We start from the raw sequence: 24,638 nt of genomic DNA, 5'->3' as shown, positions 1-24,638 counted from the left end.
TTTTTTTTAAAAAGAGACCAGGAAACATACTTTATTAAGAAATAATAATACTGAAAACTCTTAGTGTCCCTTCTAGAATTTTTGGAAAAAAAAGACATTCAGAGTATTCACCTGATTAACATACATGATGTCTAGTGGACTCTAACAATGAAAATGAAACAAAGTACATGTTACTAACGTCCTCTGGGTGATTCAGAAGGAACTTCAAGTTCTTTCTCCAGTGGCCCTTTGTCAGGGTTGATGAACATTAGTTAACTGTAGATGGTGGGGCAGATTACAGTAAGCTGAGGTAAATATGTCTTACCCTGAAAAGTTATTTAGGGACCAGCTTTCTCAACATTTTTGCGTTTCTCAAATACACCTTCCCCTCCCTAATAATTCTCTAATTCTCTACATTTGGATGACTAATTATTTGGATTCCAGAGAGCTGGAGTTCACCAGACCTCATCACAGTAATTGTTCTGGGCAATTTTTTTGAAATAACTAGGAATCATCTACTCGTTTACTACTTCAGTTAAACCAAACAGGAACCTAGGTGTGGAGTATGTACAGAAAGAACAACAACGTGTCCCGTCGCCTTGAGCTCACAGGTGATGATCCACAGTTGGAGGCCGCCACAGAGCAGCAGTGTCTCAAGGCAGAGTGGGCAGCACAGGGGCAGTAGTGCGGGGCACAAGTTACCTGCTGGGCTCACAGCTTCCTTGCCTTGCCGCCCACATCTGTGGTGTGCAGGAGTGGGGCTGCCCAGCGCACAGCACCAGTGCCCCTCCCTGACGGGGGGCAGCTGGTGCATAAAACCCCAACCTTTTTGGCCCGTGAGTATGTGAGTACGTGAGCCGAACTGGCCTGATCTCCATCCTTTCTCAAGGACCAACACTAACCTTACCCTGCATTAAATGCAAAGGGACTGATATTCAGGTTTTTTTTTTTTTTAACTGCCATAAAGCTTTATTTCTGCCTTATTTACAATAGGAAGATAAACCAAAGTTCTTGCAGACCATTGGAAACCAAGACCTAAACAGATTTGCTTTCAAAACTAAGGAGGAAAGAAAGACAACTTCAGGTGCAGGTTTTCAACTGCACTGAAAACAAGGTCAGTTTTAAAGATGACTTTTAGAGAACCCACAAAAGTAATTACCTCTAAAATAGAAAAAAAATGATGACATTCAAGTATGCTTCAAGTAGCTAGCTATTATCCCTTGACAAGTTACCTTTGGGAAATTTTGAAGATTTGTGCGCAAGTCAAGACTATATTAAAACCAACCACCCAACCTAAAGCACTCTGAGCCCAAACCCTACTTTGTCACTGGTTCTCAAAAGGAACGTTCTTCCTTTACAGAGTAAAGTCTCCGGTGTCTTACTCACCTGGCAATGCTCCGGAGTGGCCGATGGTGGCCAGTGGGGGTTTTTTCTGGCCTCATGCAACTTTCCCCTCTTTGCAAGGTAGAAGGTCCCAATGAAAAGATGGGAAGAGTGGAGTATGGTTTAGAGGGCAGCCGCATCTATTATCCCAAATGAAACCAGAATGAGCAGTACTGTTAAAGAGGTGGACTCCTTAAAATTAACACAAGTTATAATTTTGCCAAGCTTAGCTTACCTTTTTGCAACACTGTGAACACACGGGCCTGTACACAAAATCAGAAGTGTTACTCAGCATTGACGTGATGAGACCGGAGAGTCAGAGAAGTCAATGGCTGTGCGGTTGTGAATTTCTATAACAAACTGCAAAAACTCTCTTGTTCTTCCACCAGAATGTAACGGACTGATACAACCGTGGATTGCCAAGGAGACAATCTGTGAAACTGAACTCTTACACTGTTTCCTGGAAAAGGATCAACTCTCATCTGTCTGGGATTTTCTTACTTGTCTATCTAGGGAAGGATCACGTGACAATCACATCTACTTTTTGTGTTTAAACAAGACATGATTATTAGGATCACCTTAGTTATGTAAAAGAAGTACATGCGGAGAAACATTTTCCAGCTATAACGCTAAGTAACTGTTTGCTCTACTCTTTGAAGAAATCAGTATTACTAACCCACAAGCACAATACAATGTGGTAACGAATTGGGGTAATTTCTAATACTGTTCCTGTGTGAAAAAATGACTAAATAGTGAATGTAAGTAGTATTTATTTACATCAATTACAAAAAACCTTACCTCTTACAGAACTGACAGGTATAAGACCAGGTGAAGAAGGAAAATCTCCTGGTTCGGCAACAAAAGCAGAGCTAAAAATACAAATTTAAAGGGAGAGAAGAGCATTGCCAACAGTTAATTTCCTAATTTACATGTCTAAATATACTTTTACATATTAGGGACCTTTAGCAGACAGAAGGAAAAAGAGAATTCAGAAACCCTGTTTTCAAGTTTGGCTCTGTAAGAATTATAATTTGGCTATTTACTTATAATTCCACTTTTAAAAGGTAATAAAAGGCTATAGCTCTGAGGCTCATCATCATGGAATCAATCTGAAGAAGGTTCTGAAACAGTCTCTTCCATTTTTCAGATGTATTTTCTTTATAAATCCTTTAAAAGTATAACAACTAAATGCAGACATGATTTTATGAAGGCATGCCACTATTTATTATGGTTGTTTTAAGTCTTCCAAAGTTTTTGATTTCTCAGAGAGAAACAAAAATACTCTCTTTTGTAAGCAAAGCAGAATAGGAACTGTGTAGTACAGGGTAAGCCTCTTACCTCCTGAAATCCCCTAAAAGTCCTGTACCATCTGGCTGCCAGCAGACCACTCCCTCAGGAGACCAGGCCTGGGACTCACCATTCCTCTAACCCTACTTATCAACCAACTTTAAACAGCTCTACCTTTCCTTTTTTCAGGGCGGTGTAGACATCTTTATACTGTTGGTATTTTTCCAGCTCTGCCTTCACCAGGACCTGACGAATATGCATCACTTCCTCCACGGTAAGAGCTAGGCATTCCACTGGATAGCAGAATTCCTCCTGAAATTCAAAATTCCACATGAATAAGAAACTCCCACCCCCCTTTTCTGGCACTGCACAGTTTCCCTTCAGATCAGACACCTGGTTAGTAGCTCCAGAGAAGAAAAGAGGTTTCCCAATGAACACTGGAACAGAGCTGGCTCACTCTGGGGACCACATAATTTCTAATTACACTAAGACAACAGATGGCAGAAAACTTCTGGGGACCATGTCAAACATTATAACCTATAGAAATTTCCAGAAAGGAAAGTTCCTCACATTTGAGTACATATTTTGCCTCAAGTTTCTATTTCATTAAGCAGAGCTATGTATCTGTGTAATGAAATCTTTAAAGAACATTTTCTTGTTCTAAAACAAATTGACATCTGTTTTCTCCTACAATTCTGTAAAGACATTGCTTCCTGTTATTTGTATACTATATGCTAATACTTAAATAACAAATCTACAACATTGGTACTATTTAGAAAACTGGTTTGTGGTACCCAGAATAGCCAAAAGGAGGTGGTTAGTAATTTATACTGAGAAGCATTATTTAGTGGTAAGTTACATCAGCACATTGAGAAAAATCCTAATGGTATGAGCAGAACTGAAACATGTAACTACTGGTGCAGTTTCCAGCCAAAAAGCAACCTCTACAGGCTGCACCACGGTTCTCTAGATTTCTGTTATTACTTTTAAACAACTGCTGAATGTACAATCAGCACTGGAAAGATGTGGAGAAAATCTTAAGAATTTCACAATAAATATTTATGCCGGCTGTCTTATGGTAATGGCTTCCCTAAAAACAGCTGAGGAAGATGTTGATGTAACTGATCCCACTGAATAAAGAGCCTCACCCCCATCTGCTCCCCATCCGGCCCTGTGTTTGATTGGTGGATCTAATAGAAAGACAGAACGGTCTTGTGCATTCTCACCCTGCCAGGCTTCACAGGGGCCATTGTGGTGTAGGGACACTGAGACTTAATGTTCTCAGTGCAAACACATTATAATTCACTCCCACACACACACAATAGCATTGCTCACAGGCATTCTGGAATCAAACAAGCCAAATGAGAAAGCACATGACTATGAATGCAGTCAGTTTATGGAGTTTTAACATTCAGTTCTGTCTTTCAATCAGAAAAAACAAAAACAAATCTAGGTTGCAAACTTGATAAACATTAGCATTTACTAAAAAAAAAGTAGTTTGAAGAACTGCTTCTTACTAACGATCAATACAAAATCATGTCTGGTCAGGCTAACTTTAAATTTGCTTAAAAATGTTTTGGAAAAAAATCCTGCAATTGAATTTTTAAGAGGAATGTTTAAGAGGATACTAAGCTGTATCCAGAGGGTGGGAAGGTAGTCTGTTCAGGAAGACTGTATCATTTGCTAGTCTAAAATATTTTTTAAAAAATCACCATCACATAATTTTCTCTTTCGATGGGAAAAGTTTTCAAACATAACAGGATTAAATTGGTGTCCAATATCCACCCAGTTTTCTTCCACCCTGAGAAAACAGCTTAGTGTCAAGTAGGAACAATGCACTGCCTGTGTGAAGGTTAGGCCACTACAATTCTGCAGGAGATAGGTATTGTCGGCTGCACATGTCTGAATGATGGCTTTTCTCAGTTTTTAACATATTTCATAAGAAGTTTCCTATGGTCTTTTTTATTCATTTGCTGAGTATGATTTTTGTGCATTTTCTGATAGTTAACCATGTGACAAAACTGCTGAGGTGGAACAAAATAATGTATGAATCTAGTAACTAATCAGAGTATCAATACCTGAGATTTGCTGCTATGGGAAGATGGCAAATAGTGCCAATTTAATTAACTTAACAACTGGGATGCCTGGGACGGTAAACATTTCCGGTAGATGGGAATCCTTTGTATTTGCAGGGAGATCCTAACACACATAATAGACCTGACAGGCTCTACTTCCCTCTTCTCAGTCTTAAATCACAAAAGGGCTTAGTCAAGCATACTTTCAACTTACTGCTTTGAACCATATGCAAATCCAGTACTTCGTAAGACATAATAAGAAACTGTATTTTGTGGGTGTTCTTGTTCTTTCTCTAACTTTCAGGCAGATTACTGTTTAGTAAAATAATTTCCATCAGGTCAAATGCTAATGTTTTAATTCTGGTGCTTTCCCAAGGACAACAAAACTTTAATGCAACATGAAAGAAAATAATAAACAGTTACTAGAATAGTTTTCATTATTTTTTTTCAATTGGCAAAAAAATTAAACATCCCCAATGCCAAATTAAGCCTTAACCTTAACAGATCTTGCGGAGATATTAAAGCTCCAAAATGTGAGGAGCATTTGGGGCTTTAACAGTGAGTGAGAGCCCTCGGTCATTCCTCCACATGCTCAGAGCTCATTGTCACAGCCAGACATGGGACTCTAAAATCCTCTTGCTTCTCTGTGCCTCAATCTCACTCCTAAATTTAGGAAAGGGAAGCTAAATCTGAAAGAGTTTTAATAAAGATTACAATATGCTATAGGGGGAGATGAGCCTTTAGAACTTACTTTTGATGTATGTCACTAAAATTGCTGAGTTTGTGTTGAATATTCTGATTACATTTACCATCCAGAAGGGTCAGAGTTAGGGAGCACAGAAATTAGAGAACATAATGTATACTCTGGTTACTGAGCCACAGAAAGAATGGGAATAGTTATATTTTATATAGTATTCTTAATTAGCAAAAACTTTGTAAGTAGCAGATATTTGAAAATTATCCAAAATGACCATTGCTGTTTTGAGTTTTTAATAAATCAAAGGCAGATTTAAATTAAAATAGCACCTATTAAGTTTAATTACTCTTCTCTTTTTTCAGGTTCAATTTTAAAAGTCAAAGTGAACTGTTTGCCTACAGTGATATGTAGACATAGTATACAGATATCTCTGTCTGGGAAGTATTGATAATAAAAATAAAAATGTCAAACAAAAATAATATAAAAACAGGGAGGGGGACAAAACAGAAGAGACTCATAAATATGGAGAACAAACTGAGGGTTATAGGAGAGGTTGTGGGAAGGGGGATGGGTTAAATGGGTAAGGGACATTAAGGATCTACTCCTGAAATCATTGTTGCACTATATGCTAACTAATTTGGATGTAAATTAAAAAAAAAACAAAAAATAAAACAAGTTAAAAAAAATGTATAAAAATGTCAGCAGATCTCCAGTAATAGCAGCAGTAAGAGTGACAGGAATTAAAATGCCATCCCTGCACCTGACCATGTACTGCCCACAGGGCCAAGATCTAAAATGGAAAAAGAATAGAGATCTAGCCTCTATTTCATGACAAATAAGAAGAGAAAGGAATTTGCTGTATTTCATTTACATTCAGAGTCTCTTTTCCAAACCAAGATGAGTAATAAAGAATAACAAAGAAACCAGCTGCTGGTTCATTTGTCAAGGATATGTTTAGTAAATAAAGGACCTCACAGAGCCAGGACCCTATATGAAGCAGAACAGACCAGGCAGCTGCGAACACTAGTCAGCAGCACATGCTACTCTGGGGGCAGGGGAAGCTTGGGCATAGTTTGAGGGCTTTTTATTTCACTGGAGTTTGGAAAGTATTGGATTTTCTTTAAAAAATAATTCTGTATGAAAATCTAAAAAATAATAAAATGCATACTTATTTAAAATATTTAAAATAACCGCATCAATAAAAGGAAAACTTAAAACTTCTAGGAGAAGTGGGTTGTCCTAAATACCATGCCACACTCTGACGAACACAATGCAGCTGTATGAAAGGTGTGGGGAAGAAGGTTCTTGGAGCCCAGGGCAGGCATGGGCTACAGGTGCACAGCCCCTCTGAGCTCATGGCGGGGTGTGTGGGAAACGAGAAATGACATGGTTTCATGGGTTGTGGAGGAGTCCCCTGTGGCTATATGGCCTGGCAGGCGGTTGCTCTGCCAGCTGAATGAGGGAGCAAATGCTGATCCGATGGCAGGAAGGCCCTGGGAGGCAAGCACCCACAGGCTATCTGAGTGCCCCTGCACATGGAGAGGAGACAGCATTCTTCCTGCCATATAACTGGGTCACTCACAGGTCCCTCTAATCCGATGCTGCATTTTGAGTTTGTTGTCCTTTCAAGGTCATTTTCCTCTCAACTGAGATCATGGTGTAATCTATGCATCCTACAAAAGACTGGAATCAACGATCAGAAGCAAAGTGCCCATCTAAGCTGTTAATTGTTCAGAGTGCAGTAGCTGAGGTATCACTGTCAAAGAGATAGAGTAAAATAATCCCCAGAACCAGCAGAAAGAGGCCAACCTTTGAGGATTTCCACCTGCTGGTAAAAGCTCTCTCACATAGATAATACATAGCCCCTGCTACCCCAAACATGGCTGCTTCAAAAGGATGAGAGCTGAGCAGAGAAGCTGTTTGTATGGTAGAAAAAAGTGGTCGGAAAGGCGTCCTTGGCCATACACTGGTTATCCTAGGAACCTGAACAACAGATAAGGGAAAAAGAAAATGGCAGGGGGAAAGAAAAGGAGAAAATAATGCTGAACATGAGTGACCTAAAAATAGTGGTTACAGAGCATGAAAGAAAAACAAAACAAAACAAAAACACCACAGAGGATGTTAACAGTAGATTCCACATGTGTGTGTCCACACCAATGTCTGCTTCCATATGTGCAAATTAGTAATCATACCATGAAGTCATTCCTAGGGAGTCTCAGAATTCACAAACCAGAGACTTAAGATGTTTCTAACTTAGTGGCCCCCTGAACAGGGCTCACCAGGAGGCAGGACAGAGGCAACCACCTCTGGGGGCAGTGGGGAGCACGCAGCACACTGGGGAAGGTACTGAAAGACAAGTCTCCTTTTACTTAGATGGGCCATCGTCCTCAATCATTTGACCAAGTGATGAAAAAAAAATTACATTTTAAACATCCTAAGGAAACAGAGGGAGATACAATAAAAATAAAAATGAATACCAACAAAGACATTTCTGCCATTTTCAGTGTAAGGATTATAAATACAAAAGGATTCCTTGTTTTAATATAGCTAAAGTTTAAATTAATGGTCATACTTTTAAAGTACTTACCAAGCTAGACAGCACTACCACAAGACAAGTGTGATTATGGATTTCTCAAGATAAGCTATTAATGAGACCAGTTACTACTCTGACTGGAGGTTACTTTGTCTCAGCTGGCACCCAGAGGCCCTTCCCGTGAGCTGTGGTTCCCTATAGAACCTGAGCCATGCAGCACTGACCGAAGTGCTTTCCCACTGCCTTTCACTGAGACTCTTCTCTGTGACTGCAGATAAACTTTGTCTTGCTCTCCTTGTCCATAAAAAACAACTCCCAGCCTGACCTACCACACACTAAGAGTTCCCCTTTGTAAGGAAATACACTTCTGGGTCCTTGATTTGGGCTGATGGTCTTTCTTCTATTAATTCTATGGTATTTCTTCTATTCCATTCAAAATTTCTCTTACTAGCTGAAATTCCTTTTAACTGATCTGATAGTTCTTCCACAGTGATAATTTTAAAATTTAACACCAACAATGGTGTCATATGATCACAAGGCCAGGTACACAGCTGAATGATAAACTGGCTTCTAAGAGAAAAGTTGGCTGAAGAGAAGAACCTCTTGATTATTGGACTTGTGATCTCTTATATACATTTAAGTTGTTCACATAAACAAAAGTCTTTGGACTTTAAAGTTTCAACCTGTCTGGTTAAGAGTTCTGTTTTTCTGCTGATAAACTACTGGTGAGGCTATACTTAATCAATGTTTCAGTGATTATTTAAGAGTTAGAGGAATTCTATCAAGAACTGACACACAATCATTAGTTCCTTAATCGAACTTTTTAGGAACAGAGATGACTGATCAAATTTCAGCACTTGAAAGCTCTGTTCAAACTTGGTACCATACTATCTTCCTCTACTTTGAGGGAGGGAAATCAGTTATTGCTTTATTTGAACCCTTGATAATTCAAGACAGCCTAAAAATATGGACTGAAATATAGACAAGGCATATTCCAGTGCTTTTTATTCATGAATTTCTGAGAAAACATTAGATATTAGGTTGCTGGTAGAATTATTGATTGAAGCCTTCATCTCACCTGCAAATATTTCTTAAGTCAAGTGGACTACAAAAGAATCTTTGCAGACCTCTTTTAGTTAGAGGGTCTGTTACTTCTTTCTGGCAGTGCCCTACGTATTACTTCCATTGTCCTGGGAATCAAAGCCACTACACCAACCTGGAAGTCTCAGGAAAATAGCAAAATCATCATCCAGTGCAAATAGCAGCTTTGGCTCCAAGATCATAAAACATACTTGAAAACAATGTACAATGGCTTGTAATGGATCAAAATTCTCCCCTTATACTTCTGCCTCAATAAAATAGTGTACTTTAGTCAGACTTTGCTAACTTTTTGATGAGTTTTAACAATTTTTAAGTGGACTAATTCCCTTTGAAAAGAAGAAGGCATTTCTTTAATAATAATACATGCTTTCAACCATTGATAAGTCTTCTGGGGGAAAAAAAACTACTTTAAATGAACAAGGGATGGTCAAATTTCATTTAGGTTACTGTCAGAATTGGTTTTCTTTAGATATTAAAAACAAATAAAGCTATTTAAAGATCATTTTAACATTTGGAAGATTTTTTTCTCCTAATCGTTGTCTTAAGAAAGCTAATTATTCCAGGTCTCTAACTGATCCTTAAGTTACTACGCAGTTTTCCAGTTACTTACAAGAGATCGGGAGCTCTGCTTGGAGGGTGGCAAAAACTGTCTTACATTAGTGGGTGTTTCCTTTTCAATGGAATGTCGTCTCTGGGGTGGCTGCCGTCTCTCTGGCTGGGGTGTTGATGATATGGGCAAGAATTTCGGAGGCTCTAAAGAAATGAAATTAACCAAACTGAAATGAACTTTCTTACAAGTAAAAAGTCTTAGATTTTCAATTTCTGACAGAACACCCTTTGTCATTTGTCACAAACATTGCATTCAAAGATGAAATATTTGTTAGAGGGTTTTAGTAAGATTAGAAGTTCTTATGGGGATACTATGAGGACTGTTACAGAAAAATCTTTGCAAGATGAACTTTCCTACAGATATAGAAAGAAAAAAGAAAAATATTTGTATTTTTAATATTCATTCAAATATATCATAAAAACACAATTATAGTCTCAGATTTGTACATACAAATGCCTTCACATTATATACAAAAAATTTTACAGTCTCAGGCATGTAAAATACGTAAAAACATGTATTCTCCTTGTGTCCAAAAAAGGCTACCACATCATACCAAAATTCTCAAGTGTACTGACCTTTTATATTCTTTTTAAAGATAAAATATAAAAACTCTTCCTTTTTAAATATTTATCAAGACATTCTGTCCTTAGATTTAAATCAAGCTCTATTTAAATTTGAAAAAATAAATTCCAGCTTTGATAATATTGTGCCACTGCTCTCCTTCATCTAGTAATATTTTGGGACAGAGTTTAAAAGGAGAAGGTTTGGGGCGCCTGGGTGGCGCAGTCGGTTAAGCGTCCGACTTCAGCCAGGTCACGATCTCGCGGTCCGTGAGTTCGAGCCCCGCGTCGGGCTCTGGGCTGATGGCTCAGAGCCTGGAGCCTGTTTCCGATTCTGTGTCTCCCTCTCTCTCTGCCCCTCCCCCGTTCATGCTCTGTCTCTCTCTGTCCCAAAAATAAAAAAAAAAATAAATAAAAAAAAAAAAAAAAAAGGAGAAGGTTTGAGGGGTGCCTTGGTATGTAGAGCACATGACTCTTGATCTCGGGGTTGTGAGTTCGGGCCCCATGTTGGGTGTAAAGATTACTTAAAAAATAAAATTTTCTAAAAAAAAAAGTTTATAAAAGGAGAATATTTTATGGTTTGAATGGTTCTGGATTTACATTCTGAAAACATAAAGAGAACATTAGAAATAAATTATATTGCTTAAAGTTTTATTTAATACTTCCTCCTACTCTCTCTGAAAAGTAAGCCTGCTTCATTCAATGTAGCAGGTGAGGAAAGTGAAAGTCAACACCAAGTTAAATGTGATCCATCTATTTGGACTACCCCACCAACAGAAATTACTAAATAAAAATAACACGATTTCCATAATCAAGAAAGATACAGAAATCCATTATGTGATTTAATTGAATCTCTATAATATTTAATGGGCCTGGACAAACACCAAGTATAGATAATGACCAAGGTCAGCTCCTACTATTCTTGATACAATCTAAGTAAATCAAAATACTAATTAAAGAATTTTAATCACTAAAAACTCCACGTGTACAGGAAATCAGTAAGTTGTTTTTTTAAATTGCAGTAAAACATACATAAATTATATTTAGTGTGTCTTAACTATTTTTAACTGCACAGTTCAGTGGTATTAAATATTTACACTGTTGTGCAACCGTTATCTTCCATCTTGTAATGGTTAAGACCATAACTCTTCATCTTGTAAACTGAAACTCTACAACTTCCTATTCTCCACTACCTACAGCCCCTCACAACTACCATCCTACTTTCCATCTCTATGATTTTGACCGCTCTAAAAATCTCATATAAATGGAATTATACAGTATTTGCCTTTTTTGGAATTCCTTTTTTCCCTTAGCAAAATGTCCTAAAAGTTTGTCAGTATTGTAGCCTATTGCAGAATTTCCCCCATTTTTAAAAATGTTTTATTTATTTTTGAGAGAGAGCGAGCAAGCAAGCGTCTGAGTGGGGGAGGGGCTGAGGGAGAGAGGGAGACACACAATTTGAAGCAGGCTCCAGGTTCTGAGCTGTCAGCACAGAGTCCAATGTAGGGCTCAAACTCACAAACTGTGAGATCATGACTTGAGCTGAAGTCGGACATTTAACCGACTGAGCCACCCAGGTGCCCCAGAATTTTCCTCAATTTTAAGGCTGAGTAATATTTCATTGTGTGGATATTCCACATTTTGCCTAGCCATTCATCCACTGACGGACACTGGGGTTGCTTTCACATTTTAGCTATTGTGAATACTGCTATGAACATGGATGTACAAATATCTCTTTGAGATTCTGCTTTCAATTTTTTTTTTCTGTTTCGATTCTTTTGCTTATATAGTCAGAAGCAGAATTGCTGGATCATATGTAATTCCATTTTTAAGTTTCTGAGGAGTCACCATACTGTTTTCCACAACACCTGTACCATTTCACATTCCCAACAGTGCACATGGTTCCAATTTCTCTACATTCTTGCCAACACTTGTCTTCTGGTTTTTGTTTTGATAGCAGCCGTTTAAATGGGTGGGAGGTGGCATCTCACTATAGTTTTGATTTGTATTTCCCTAATGATTAATGATGCTGAGAATCTTTTCATGCACTTGTTGGTCATTAGTGTATCTTCTTTGGAGAAATGTCCATTTGAGTCCTTTGCCTATTTTTTAATTAGGTTCTCTTTTCTGTTGTTGAGTTTCAAGACTTTCTCTATATATTCTGAATATTAATCCTTTATTAGAGATATGATCTGCAAATATTTTCTCCTATCCTGCATACTGCCCTTTTATTTCATTGATAATGTCTTTTTATGCATAAAAGTTTTTTAAATTTCATAAATTCCAGTTTGTCTATTTTTACAAATAGACAATTTTTTGTCTATCCTTGGGGTCATAGCCAAGAAACCATTGCCAAATCCAATGTCATGAAGTTTTTGTCCTATGTTTTCTTCTAAGAGTTTTATTATTTTAGGTCTTACATTTAGGTTCTTAATCCATTTTGAGTTAATTTTTGTATATGGTGTTAGGTGAGGGTATAACTTCCTTTTTGCATGTGGATATACAGTTCTCCCAGGATCATTTGCTGAAAGACTTCCCATTGAATTGTCTTGGCACACTTGTCAAAAATCTTTTGACCATATAGGTGAGGCTTTATTCTGGGCTCTCTATTCTATTTTGTTGATTTATATGTCTGTCTTTATGCTAATACCTCATTGTGTTGATTACTATAGTTTGTAGGGTTTTTTTTCTTCAATATATGAAATTTATTGTCAAATTGGTTTCCATACAACACCCAGTGCTCATCCCAAAAGGTGCCCTCCTCAATACCCATCACCCACCCTCCCCTCCCTCCCACCCCCCATCAACCCTTAATTTGTTCTCAGTTTTTAAGAGTCTCTTATGCTTTGGCCCTCTCCCACTCTAACCTCCTTTTTTTTTTTTTCCTTCCCCTCCCCCATGGGTTTCTGTTAAGTTTCTCAGGATCCACCTAAGAGTGAAAACATATGGTATCTGTCTTTCTCTGTATGGCTTATTTCACTTAGCATAACACTCTCCAGTTCCATCCATGTTGCTACAAAGGGCCATATTTCATTCTTTCTCGTTGCCACGTAGTACTCCATTGTGTATATAAACCACAATTTCTTTATCCATTCATCAGTTGATGGACATTTAGGCTCTTTCCATAATTTGGCTATTGTTGAGAGTGCTGCTATAAACATTGGGGTACAAGTGCCCTTATGCATCAGTACTCCTGTATCCCTTGGGTAAATTCCTAACAGTGCTATTGCTGGGTCATAGGGTAGGTCTATTTTTAATTTTTTGAGGAATCTCCACACTGTTTTCCAGAGCGGTTGCACCAATTTGCATTCCCACCAACAGTGCAAGAGGGTTCCCGTTTCTCCACATCCTCTCCAGCATCTATAGTCTCCTGATTTGTTCATTTTGGCCACTCTGACTGGCGTGAGGTGATATCTGAGTGTGGTTTTGATTTGTATTTCCCTGATGAGGAGTGACGTTGAGCATCTTTTCATGTGCCTGTTGGCCATCCGGATGTCTTCTTTAGAAGTGTCTATTCACGTTTTCTGCCCATTTCTTCACTGGGTTATTTGTTTTTCGGGTGTGGAGTTTGGTGAGGTCTTTATAGATTTTGGATACTAGCCCTTTGTCCGATATGTCATTTGCAAATATCTTTTCCCATTCCATCGGTTGCCTGTTAGTTTTGTTGGTTGTTTCCTTTGCTGTGCAGAAGCTTTTTATCTTCATAAGGTCCCAGTAGTTCATTTTTGCTTTTAATTCCCTTGCCTTTGGGGATGTGTCAAGTAAGAAATTGCTACGGCTGAGGTCAGAGAGGTCTTTTCCTGCTTTCTCCTCTAGGGTTTGGATGGTTTCCTGTCTCACATTCAGGTCATTTATCATTTTGAGTTTATTTTTGTGAATGGTGTGAGAAAGTGGTCTAGTTTCAATCTTCTGCATGTTGCTGTCCAGTTCTCCCAGCACCATTTGTTAAAGAGACTGTCTTTTTTCCATTGGATGTTCTTTCCTGCTTTGTCAAAGATGAGTTGGCCATACGTTTGTGGGTCTAGTTCTGGGGTTTCTATTCTATTCCATTGGTCTATGTGTCTGTTTTTGTGCCAATACCATGCTGTCTTGATGATGACAGCTTTGTAGTAGAGGCTAAAGTCTGGGATTGTGATGCCTCCTGCTTTGGTCTTCTTCTTCAAAATTACTTTGGCTATTCGGGGCCTTTTGTGGTTCCATATGAATTTTAGGATTGCTTGTTCTAGTTTCGAGAAGAATGCTGGTGCAATTTTGATTGGGATTGCATTGAATGTGTAGATAGCTTTGGGTAGTATTGACATTTTGACAATATTTATTCTCCCAATCCATGAGCACGGAATATTTTTCCATTTCCTTATATCTTCTTCAATTTCCTTCACAAGCTTTCTATAGTTTTCAGCATACAGATCTTTTACATCTTTGGTTAGGTTTATTCCTAGGTATTTTATGCTTCTTGGTGCAATTGTGAATGGGATCAGTTTCTTTATTTGTCTTTCTGTTGCTTCATTACTAGTGTATAAGAATGTAACTGATTTCTGTACATTGATTTTGTATCCTGCAACTTTGCTGAATTCATGTATCAGTTCTAGCAGACTTTTGGTGGAGTCTATCGGATTTTCCATGTATAATATCATGTCATCTGCAAAAGGTGAAAGCTTAACTTCATCTTTGCCAATTTTGATGCCTTTGATTTCTTTTTGTTGTCTGATTGCTGATGCTAGAATTTCCAACACTATGTTAAACAACAGCGGTGACAGTGGACATCCCTGTCGTGTTCCTGATCTCAGGGAAAAAGGTCTGAATTTTTCCCCGTTGAGGATGAGGTTAGCTGTGGGCTTTTCATAAACGGCTTTTATGATGTTTAAGTATGTTCCTTCTATCCCGACTTTCTGAAGGGTTTTTATTAAGAAAGTTGCTGAATTTTGTCAAAGACCTTTTCTGCATCGACTGACAGGATCATATGGTTCTTATCTTTTCTTTAATGTGCTGTATCACGTTGATTGATTTGCGAATGTTGAACCAGCCCTGCATCCCAGGAATGAATCCCACCTGATCATGGTGAATAATTCTTTTTATATGCTGTTGAATTCGATTTGCTAGTATCTTATTGAGAATTTTTGCATCCATATTCATCAGGGATATTGGCCTGTAGTTCTCTTTTTTTACTGGGTCTCTGTCTGGTTTAGAAATCAAAGTAATACTGGCTTCATAGAATGAGTCTGGAAGTTTTCCTTCCCTTTCTGTTTTTTTGGAATAGCTTGAGAAGGATAGGTATTATCTCTGCTTTAAACGTCTGGTAGAACTCCCCTGGGAAGCCATCTGGTCCTGGACTCTTATTTGTTGGGAGATTTTTGATGGCTGATTCAATTTCTTCGCTGGTTATGGGTCTGTTCAAGCTTTCTATTTCCTCCTGATGGAGTTTTGGAAGCATGTGGGTGTTTAGGAATTTGTCCATTTCTTCCAGGTTGTCCAGTTTGTTGGCATATAATTTTTCATAGTATTCCCTGATAATTGCTTCTATCTCTGAGGGATTGGTTGTAATAATTCCATTTTCATTCTTGATTTTATCTATTTGGGTCATCTCCCTTTTCTTTTTGAGAAGCTTGGCTAGAGGTTTATCAATTTTGTTTATTTTTTCAAAAAACCAACTCTTGGTTTCGTTGATCTGCTCTACAGTTTTTTTAGATTCTATATTGTTTATTTCTGCTCTGATCTTTATTATTTCTCTTCTTCTGCTGGGTTTAGGCTGCCTTTGCTGTTCTGCTTCTATTTCCTTTAGGTGTGCTGTTAGATTTTGTATTTGGGATTTTTCTTGTTTCTTGAGATAGGCCTGGATTGCGATGTATTTTCCTCTCAGGACTGCCTTCGCTGCATCCCAAAGCGTTTGGATTGTTGTATTTTCATTTTCGTTTGTTTCCATATATTTTTTAATTTCTTCTCTAATTGCCTGGTTGACCCACTCATTCGTTAGTAGGGTGTTCTTTAACCTCCATGCTTTTGGAGGTTTTCCAGACTTTTTCCTGTGGTTGATTTCAAGCTTCCAAGCATTGTGGTCTGAAAGTATGCATGGTATGATTTCAATTCTTGTATACTTATGAAGGGCTGTTTTATGACCCAGTATGTGATCTATCTTGGAGAATGTTCCATGTGCACTCGAGAAGAAAGTATATTCTGTTGCTTTGGGATGCAGAGTTCTAAATATATCTGTCAAGTCCATCTGATCCAATGTCTCATTCAGGGCCCTTGTTTCTTTATTGACCGTGTGTCTAGATGATCTATCCACTTCTGTAAGTGGAGTGTTAAAGTCCCCTGCAATTACCACATTCTTATCAATAAGGTTGCTTATGTTTGTGAGTAATTTTTTTATATATTTGGGGGCTCCGGTATTCGGCGCATAGACATTTATAATTGTTAGCTCTTCCTGATGGATAGACCCTGTAATTATTATATAATGCCCTTCTTCATCTCTTGTTAAAATCTCATTTGTCTGATGTTAAGTATGGCTACTCCACCTTTCTTTTGACTTCCAGTGGCATGATAAATAGTTCTCCATCCCCTCACTCTCAATCTGAAGGTGTCCTCAGGTCTAAAATGAGTCTCTTGTAGACAGCAAATAGATGGGTCTTATTTTTTTTATCCATTCTGATACCCTATGTCTTTTGGTTGGCGCATTTAGTCCATTTACATTCAGTGTTACTATAGAAAGATATGGGTTTAGAGTCATTGTGATGTCCGTAGGTTTCATGCTTGTAGCGATGTCTCTGGTACTTTGTCTCACAGGATCCCCCTTAGGATCTCCTGTAGGGCTGGTTTAGTGGTGATGAATTCCTTCAGTTTTTGTTTGTTTGGGAAGACCTTTATCTCTCCTTCTATTCTAAATGACAGACTTGCTGGATAAAGGATTCTTGGCTGCATATTTTTTTCTGTTCATCACATTGAAGATCTCCTGCCATTCCTTTCTGGCCTGCCAAGTTTCAGAAGAGAGATCGGTCACGAGTCTTATAAGTCTCCCTTTATATGTTAGAGCACGTTTATCTTTAGCTGCTTTCAGAATTTTCTCTTTATCCCTGTATTTTGCCAGTTTCACTATGATATGTCGTGCAGACGATCAGTTCAAGCTACGTCTGAAGGGAGTTCTCTGGGCCTCTTGGATTTCAATGCCTTTTTCCTTTTTTCTTCCCCAGATCAGGGAAGTCCTCAGCTATTATTTCTTCAAGTACACCTTCAGCACCTTTCCCTCTCTCTTCCTCCTCTGGAATACCAATTATGTGTATATTATTTCTCTTTAGTGGATCACTTTGTTCTCTAATTTTCCCCTCATACTCCTGGATTTTTTTATCTTTTTCTCAGCTTCTTCTTTTTCCATAATTTTATCTTCTAGTTCACCTATTCTCTCCTCTGCCTCTTCAACCCGAGCCGTGGTTGTCTCCATTTTATTTTGCAGCTCATTGATAGCATTTTTTAGCTCCTCCTGGTTGTTCCTTAGTCCCTTGATCTCTGTAGCAATAGATTCTCTGCTGTCCTTTATACTGCTTTCAAGCCCAGCGATTAACTATTATTCTAAATTCACTTTCTGTTATATTGTTTAAATCGTTTTTGATCAGTTTGTTAGCTGTTGTTATTTCCTGGACGTTTTTTTGAGGGGAATTCTTCTGTTTGTCATTTTGGATAGTACCTGGAGTGGTTCAGAACTTCAGGGCACTTCCCCTGTGCTGTCTTGAATAACTTGCGTTGGTGGGCGGGGCCACAGTCAGACTGGTGTGTGCCTTCACTTCCCCTCTCTTAGGGGCAGGATTCCCTGTGGGGTGGCGTGGCCTGTCTGGGCTACTCACACACCGCCAGACTTGTGGTGCTGGGGATCTGGCGTATTAGCTGGGGTGGATTGGCAAGGTGCACGGGGGCGGGAGGGGCAGGCTCAGCTCACTTTTCTTTCGGAGATCCGCCTCGGGAGGGGCCCTGCAGCACCGGGAGGGAGTCAGATCCCCCGGAGTCATGGATCCGCAGAAGCACAGCGTTGGGTGTTTGCGCAGTGCAAGCAAGTTCCCTGGCAGGAACTGGTTCCCTTTGGGATTTTGGCTGGGGGAAGGGCCAGAGAGATGGCACTGGCGAGCGCCTTTGTTCCCCGCCAAGCTGAGCTCTGTCGTCCGGGGCTCACCAACTCTCCTTCCCATTGTCCTCCAGCCCTCCTGTTCTCTGAGCAGAGCAGATGTCAAGTCCCGCTTGCTGTCCGAACACACTCCCTCCGGCCCCTCCGCTTTTGCCAGTCAGACTCGGGGGCTCTGCTTGGCCGGTGGGCCGCCCCTCCAACCCGGCTCCCTCCCGCCAGTCCATGTAGCACACACCGCCTCCCCGCCCTTCCTACCCTCTTCCGTGGGCCTCTCATCTGCGCTTGGCTCTGGAGACTCCATTCTGCTAGTCTTCTGGCGGTTTTCTGGGTTATTTAGGCAGGTGTTGGTGGAATCTAAGTGATCAGCAGGATGCGCGGTGAGCCCAGCGTCCTCCTACGCCGCCACCTTCCCAGGATCTAGTTTGTAGTAAGTTTTGAAATCAGGAAGTATTAGTTCTTTTTCAAAGTTGTTTTGGCTATTTGGGTCCTCTGAGATTCCATATGAATATTAGAATGGGTGGTCTTCTATTTCTGCAAAACTGTCATTGGCATTTTGATAGAGATTGCACTGAATCTGTAGATAACTTTGGTTAGTATAAACATTTTAAGAATATTAAGTCTTCCAATCCATGAACACAGGATATGTTTCCATTTATTTATGTCTTCTTTAATTTCTTTCAGCAATGTTTTTAGTGAGCAAGTCTTTCACTTCCTTGTTTGATTCCTAAGTATTTTATTCTTTTTGATATTCTTTTATAAATGGAATTGCTTTTGTCATTTTCTTTTCAGATTATTTATTGCTTGTGTATAGAAATGGAACTGATTTTTTTTTTTTTAATTTTTTTTTTTCAACGTTTATTTATTTTTGGGACAGAGAGAGACAGAGCATGAACGGGGGAGGGGCAGAGAGAGAGGGAGACACAGAATCGGAAACAGGCTCCAGGCTCTGAGCCATCAGCCCAGAGCCTGACTCGGGGCTCGAACTCACGGACCGCGAGATCGTGACCTGGCTGAAGTCGGACGCTTAACCGACTGTGCCACCCAGGCGCCCCAGAAATGGAACTGATTTTTTAAAATGTTTACTTATTTTTGAGACAGAGAGACAGTGTGATCAGGGGAGGGTCAGAGAGTGAGGGAGACACAGAATCTGAAGCAGACTCTAGGCTCTGAGCTGTTAGCAGAGAGCCCGACACAGGGCTCAAACTCATGAACTGTGAGATCAGGAACTGAGCCACCCAGGTGCCCCAAAATGCAACTGATTTTTGTGTGCTGACTTTATATTTTGCTACTTTACTGAATTATTTATTCTAACAATATTTTTGTGTTTGGAATCTTTTAGAGTTTTTTTACATGTGAGATCATATCATCTGCAAAGAGGTAAGTTTACCTTTTTCCTGTCTGGCTACCCTTTATTTCCTTTTTTTCCTTATTTCCTTTCCTTTATTTCCTAGCCAAACTGTGCTCACTAACACTTCCAGGACTATGTTGAACAGAAGTGATGAAAGCTGGCATCCTTGCCTTGTTTCTATTTATTACAGGAAATTTTTTTGTCTTTCACCACTGAGTATGATGTTTAAAGTGAATTTTTCATATATGGCTTTTATTACATTAAGGTAGTTTCCTTTTTTTCAATTAAAAAATTTTTAAGTTTAGAAAGAGAGTGCAAGCAGGGGAGAAGGGCAGAGGGCACAGAGAGAGACAGAGAGAGAGAGACAGAGAGACAGAGAGAGAGAGAGAGAGAGAAAATCCCAAGAAGGCTCCACATTCAGCATGGAGTCCAACACAGAGCTCAATCCCACAACCCTAGGATCGTGACCTGAACCAAAATCAAGAGTTGGACGCTCAACCGACAGCCATCCAGGTGCCTCAAGGTAGTTTCTTTCTATTCCTAGTTTGTGTAAAGTGTTTTTACCCTGAAAGGGTGTTCAATTTTGTCAAATGCTTTTTCTGCATTGATTGAAATAATCCTGTGGTTGTTTTCCTGTTAATGTGGCATATTATGCTACTCAATTTTTATATGTTGAACCATCCTTGCAGTCCGGAATAAATCCTGCTTGGTCAGGGTATGTAATCCTTTTACTATAATGCTGAATTCTGTTTGTTAGTATTTTTATTTATTTTAAAATTTATTTTTAAAAATTTAAAAATATACAATTTATTGTCAAATTGGCTTACGTACAACACACAGTGCTCATCCCAGCAAGTGCCCTCCTCAATGCCCATCACCCATTTTCCCCTCTCCCCCCACATCCACCCTCAGTTAGTTCTCTGTATTTAAGAGTCTCTTGTGGTTTGCCTCTCTCCCTGTTTATAATTATTTTTTCCCCTTCCCTTCCCCCATAGACTTCTGTTAAGTTTCTCAAGATCCAAACATGAGTGAAAACACATGATATCTGTCCTTCTCTGACTAACCTGTTTCACTCAGCATAATACCTTGCAGTTCCATCCACGTTGCTGCAAAGGGCATGATTTCATTCTTTCTCATTGCCAAGTAGTATTCCATTGTATATATAAACCACATCCTCTTTATCCATTCATCAGTTGATGGACATTTAGGCTCTTTCCATAATTTGGCTATTGTTGAAAGTGCTGCTATAAACATTGGGGTACACGTGCCCATATGCATTAGCACTCCTAGTAGTGCTATTGCTGGGTCATAGAGTAGTTCTATTTTTAATTTTTGAGGAACTTCCACACTGTTTTCCAAAGTGTCTGTACCAGTCTGCATTCCCACCAACAGTGCAAGAGGGTTCCCATTTCTCCATATCCTCGCCAGCATCTATAGTTTCCTGATTTGTTCATTTTAGCCACTCTGACCGGTGTGAGGTGGTATCTCAGTGTGGCTTTGATTTGTATTTCCCTGATGATGAGTGACGTTTCGTGATGAGCATCATTTCATGTGTCTGCTGCCCATCTGGATGTTTTCTTTGGAAAAGTGTCTATTCATGTCTTCTGCCCATTTCTTCACTGGATTATTTGTTTTCTGGGTGTGGGGTTTGGTAAGTTCTTTATAGATTTTGGATACCAGCCCTTTATCTGATAGGTCATTTGCAAATATCTTTTCCCATTCCATTGGCTGCCTTTAGTTTTGTTGTTTCCTTTGCAGTGCAGAAGCCTTTTATCTTGATGAGGTCCCAATAGTTCATTTTTACTTTTAATTCCCTTGCCTTTGGAGATGTGTTGAGTAAGAAATTGCTGCGGCTGAGGTCAAAGAGCCTGCTTTCTCCTTTAGGGTTCTGATGGTTTCCTGTCTCACATTCAGGTCTTTCACCATTTTGAGTTTATTTTTGTGTATTGTGTAAGAAAGTGGTCTAGATTCATTCTTCTGCATGTTCCTGTCCAGTTCTCCCAGCACCATTTGCTAAAGAGACTGTCTTTCCCATTGGATACTTTTTCTTGCTTTGTCAAAGATTAGTTGGCCATACATTTGTGGGTCCAATTTTGGGGTCTCTATTCTATTCCATTGGTCTAATTGTCTGTTTTTGTGCTACTGTGTTGATTACAGCTTTGTAGTAGAGGCTAAAGTCTGGGATTGTGATGCTTCCTGCTTTGGTTTTCTTCTTTAATATCACTTTGGTCATTTGGGGTCTTTTCTAGTTCCATACAAATTTTAGGAGTGTTTGTTCTAGTTTTGAGAAGAATGCCAGTGCAATTTTCACTGGGATTGCATTGAATGTGTAGATTGCTTTGGGTAGTATTGACATTTTAACAATATTTATTCTTCCAATCCATGAGCATGGGATGTTTTTCCATTTCTTTGTGTCTTCTTCAGTTTCCCTCATAAGCTTTCCATAGTTTTCAGCATACAGATCTTTTACATCTTTGGTTAGGTTTATTCCTAGGTATTTTATGGTTCTTGGTGCAATTGTAAATGGAATCAGTTTCTTTATTTCTCTTTCTGTTGCTCCATTACTGGTGTATAAAAATGCAACCAACTTCTGTACATTGACTTTGTACCCTGCAACTTTGCTAAATTCATGTATCAGTTCTAGGAGTCTTTTGGTGGAGTCTTATGGGTTTTCCATGCAGAGTATGTTGACTGTGAAAAGTGAAAGTTTAACTTCTTTGCCAATTTTGATGCCTTTGGTTTCCTTTTGTTGTCTGACTGCTGATGCTATGACTTCCAACACTATGTTAAACAACAGCGGTGAGAGTGGACATCCCTGTCATGTTCCTGATCTCAGGAAAGCTCTCAGTTTTTTCCCATTAAGGATGATATTAGCTGTGGGCTTTTTATATATGGCTTTATGATGTTTAAGTATGTTTTTCTATCCCTACTTTCTTGAGGGTTTTTATTAAGAAAGGATGTTGTATTGTGACATACGCTTTCTCTGCATCTGTAGACAGGATCATCTGGTTCTTATCCTTTCTTTTATTAATGTGATGTATCACACTGATTGATTTGCAAATATTCAACCAGGCCTGCAGCCCAGGAATGAATCCCTCTTGATCATGGTGAATAATTCTTTTTACATGCTGTTGAATTTGATTTGCTAGTATCTTGTTGGGAATTTTTGCATCCATGTTCATCAGGGATACTGGCCTATAGTTCTCCTTTTTTGTGGAGTCTCTGTCTGGTTTGGGAATCAAGGTAATGCTGGTTTCATAGAATGAGTCTGGAAGTTTACCATCCATTTCTATTTTTTGGAAGAGCTTGAGAAGGATAGGTATTAACTCTGTTTTAAATATCTGGTAGAATTCCCCAGGGAATTATTTATTTTTGAGAGAGAGAGGGAGACACAGTGTGAGTGGGGGGAGGGGCAGAGAGAGAGAGACACACACACAGAATTGAAGCAGGCTCCAAGCTTTGAGCCATCAGCACAGAGCCTGACGTGGGGCTTGAAATCATGGACTGCGAGATCATGACCTGAGCTGAAGCCAGACCCTCAACCAACTGAACCACCCAGGCACCCATTTGTTAGTAAAAGATCTTTAAAAAAAAGTCAGTATTTGTAAAGGGTACTGATCTATAGTTTTCTGTCCTTATAGTGTCTTTGTTTGGCTTCAGTATCAGGGTAATGCGGTCTCACAGAATGACTTTTAGGAAACGTTCCCTTCTCTTCAATTTTTTGGAAATGTTTGAGAAGAATTAGTAGTTTTGGGTTTTTGTTTTGTTTTTTAAGGCATCAAATTCCAGCCTCTTCTTTGTTGGGAGAGTTTCTGATTGCTAACTCACTATCCTTACTAGTAATCTGAATGATTTTGTTTCTTTCTGATTTAGTCTTGCTAGATTTGGCATTTCTAGGAATTTGTCCATTTCATCAAGACTATACAATTAAAAAAAAATTTTTTTTTAACCTTTATTTATTTTTGAGACAGAGAGAGACAGAGCATGAATGGGGGAGGGTCAGAGAGAGGGAGACACAGAATCTGAAACAGGCTCCAGGCTCTGAGCTGTCAGCACAGAGCCCGACGCAGGGCTTGAACTCACTGACCGCGAGATCATGACCTGAGCCGAAGTCGGCCGCTTAACCAACTGAGCCACCCAGGCGCCCCAAGACTATACAATTTGATGGTAAGTGTTCATGATACTCTCTCATAACTCTTTTTATTTCTGTAGAATCAGAAGTAATTGTTCCTCTTTTCATTTCTCATGTTAGTATTTTGAGTCTTTTTTCTTAGGCCATCTTGTTAATGGTTTGTCAACTGTGTTGATATTTTTGAAGAATCAATTTTTGGTTTCACGGATTTTCTCCATTGTTTTTCTATTCTCTATTTCATTTATTTCTGCTCTAATCTTTATTATTTCCTTTCTTCTGCTAACTTTGTGTTTAGTTTGTTCTTCTTTTTCTAGTTCCTTAAGTTGTAAAGTTAGGTTGTTGGTTCACTCATTCATTCGTTCCTTCCTTTCTTTTTAAAACCACAAACTAATCATTGAAATGTGTTTATCACAATAAGTTTCACCTTAGCAGTGTTTTTACTGTGTCCTATATGTTGTATTTTTATTTTCATTTGTAAGTATTTTCTAATCTCTCTGGTGACCTCTTCTTTGTCCCACTGATTTTTAAAAAGTGTATTGTTTAATTTCTATAATTTTGTGAATTTTTCAGTTTTCTTTCTGTTACTGATTTCTAACTTTATCCCATTATGGCCAGAGAAGATCCTTTGTATATGATACCTATCTTTTAAAATCTATTGAGACTTCACTTGTAGTTTCACATATGGTCTATTCTTGAACACGTTCCATGTGCCCTGAAGAAGAATGTGTGTTTGTTGTTGGGTGGAGTACTCTGTATATGTCTTTCAGATCTAGTTGGTTTATTGGGCTGCTCAAGTCCTCTATTTCCCTATCTTCTGTCTGGTTAT

At 38.9% G+C, this 24,638-nt stretch overlaps 1 protein-coding gene across 7 annotated transcripts in view; it reads right to left on the bottom strand.

The window, feature by feature from the left end:
* The window catches only part of SPIRE1 (spire type actin nucleation factor 1), a 209,780-nt gene that overhangs the window by 3,594 nt on the left and 181,548 nt on the right, over positions 1–24,638 (bottom strand). For 3 of the 7 annotated variants that reach the window (XM_045457912.1, XM_045457913.1, XM_045457919.1), the window contains 6 exons: positions 9,666–9,808; positions 7,231–7,404; positions 2,824–2,961; positions 2,161–2,231; positions 1,598–1,625; positions 1,366–1,502 (listed from right to left, as the gene is read on the bottom strand). In XM_045457912.1, coding sequence (XP_045313868.1) covers positions 1,366–1,502; positions 1,598–1,625; positions 2,161–2,231; positions 2,824–2,961; positions 7,231–7,404; positions 9,666–9,808 — 691 coding nt within the window. Of the gene's footprint in view, positions 1–1,365; positions 1,503–1,597; positions 1,779–2,160; positions 2,232–2,823; positions 2,962–7,230; positions 7,405–9,665; positions 9,809–24,638 lie in introns of those variants that run through there. The other 4 variants (XM_045457914.1, XM_045457915.1, XM_045457916.1 and 1 more) reach the window with 3 other exon arrangements.

Source organism: Leopardus geoffroyi, chromosome D3 (assembly GCF_018350155.1).
Source record: "Leopardus geoffroyi isolate Oge1 chromosome D3, O.geoffroyi_Oge1_pat1.0, whole genome shotgun sequence".
Lineage (NCBI taxonomy): Eukaryota > Metazoa > Chordata > Mammalia > Carnivora > Felidae > Leopardus > Leopardus geoffroyi.
The sequence above is the reverse complement of the archived record's forward strand: the minus strand, read 5'-3'. Positions and strand labels throughout refer to the sequence as shown.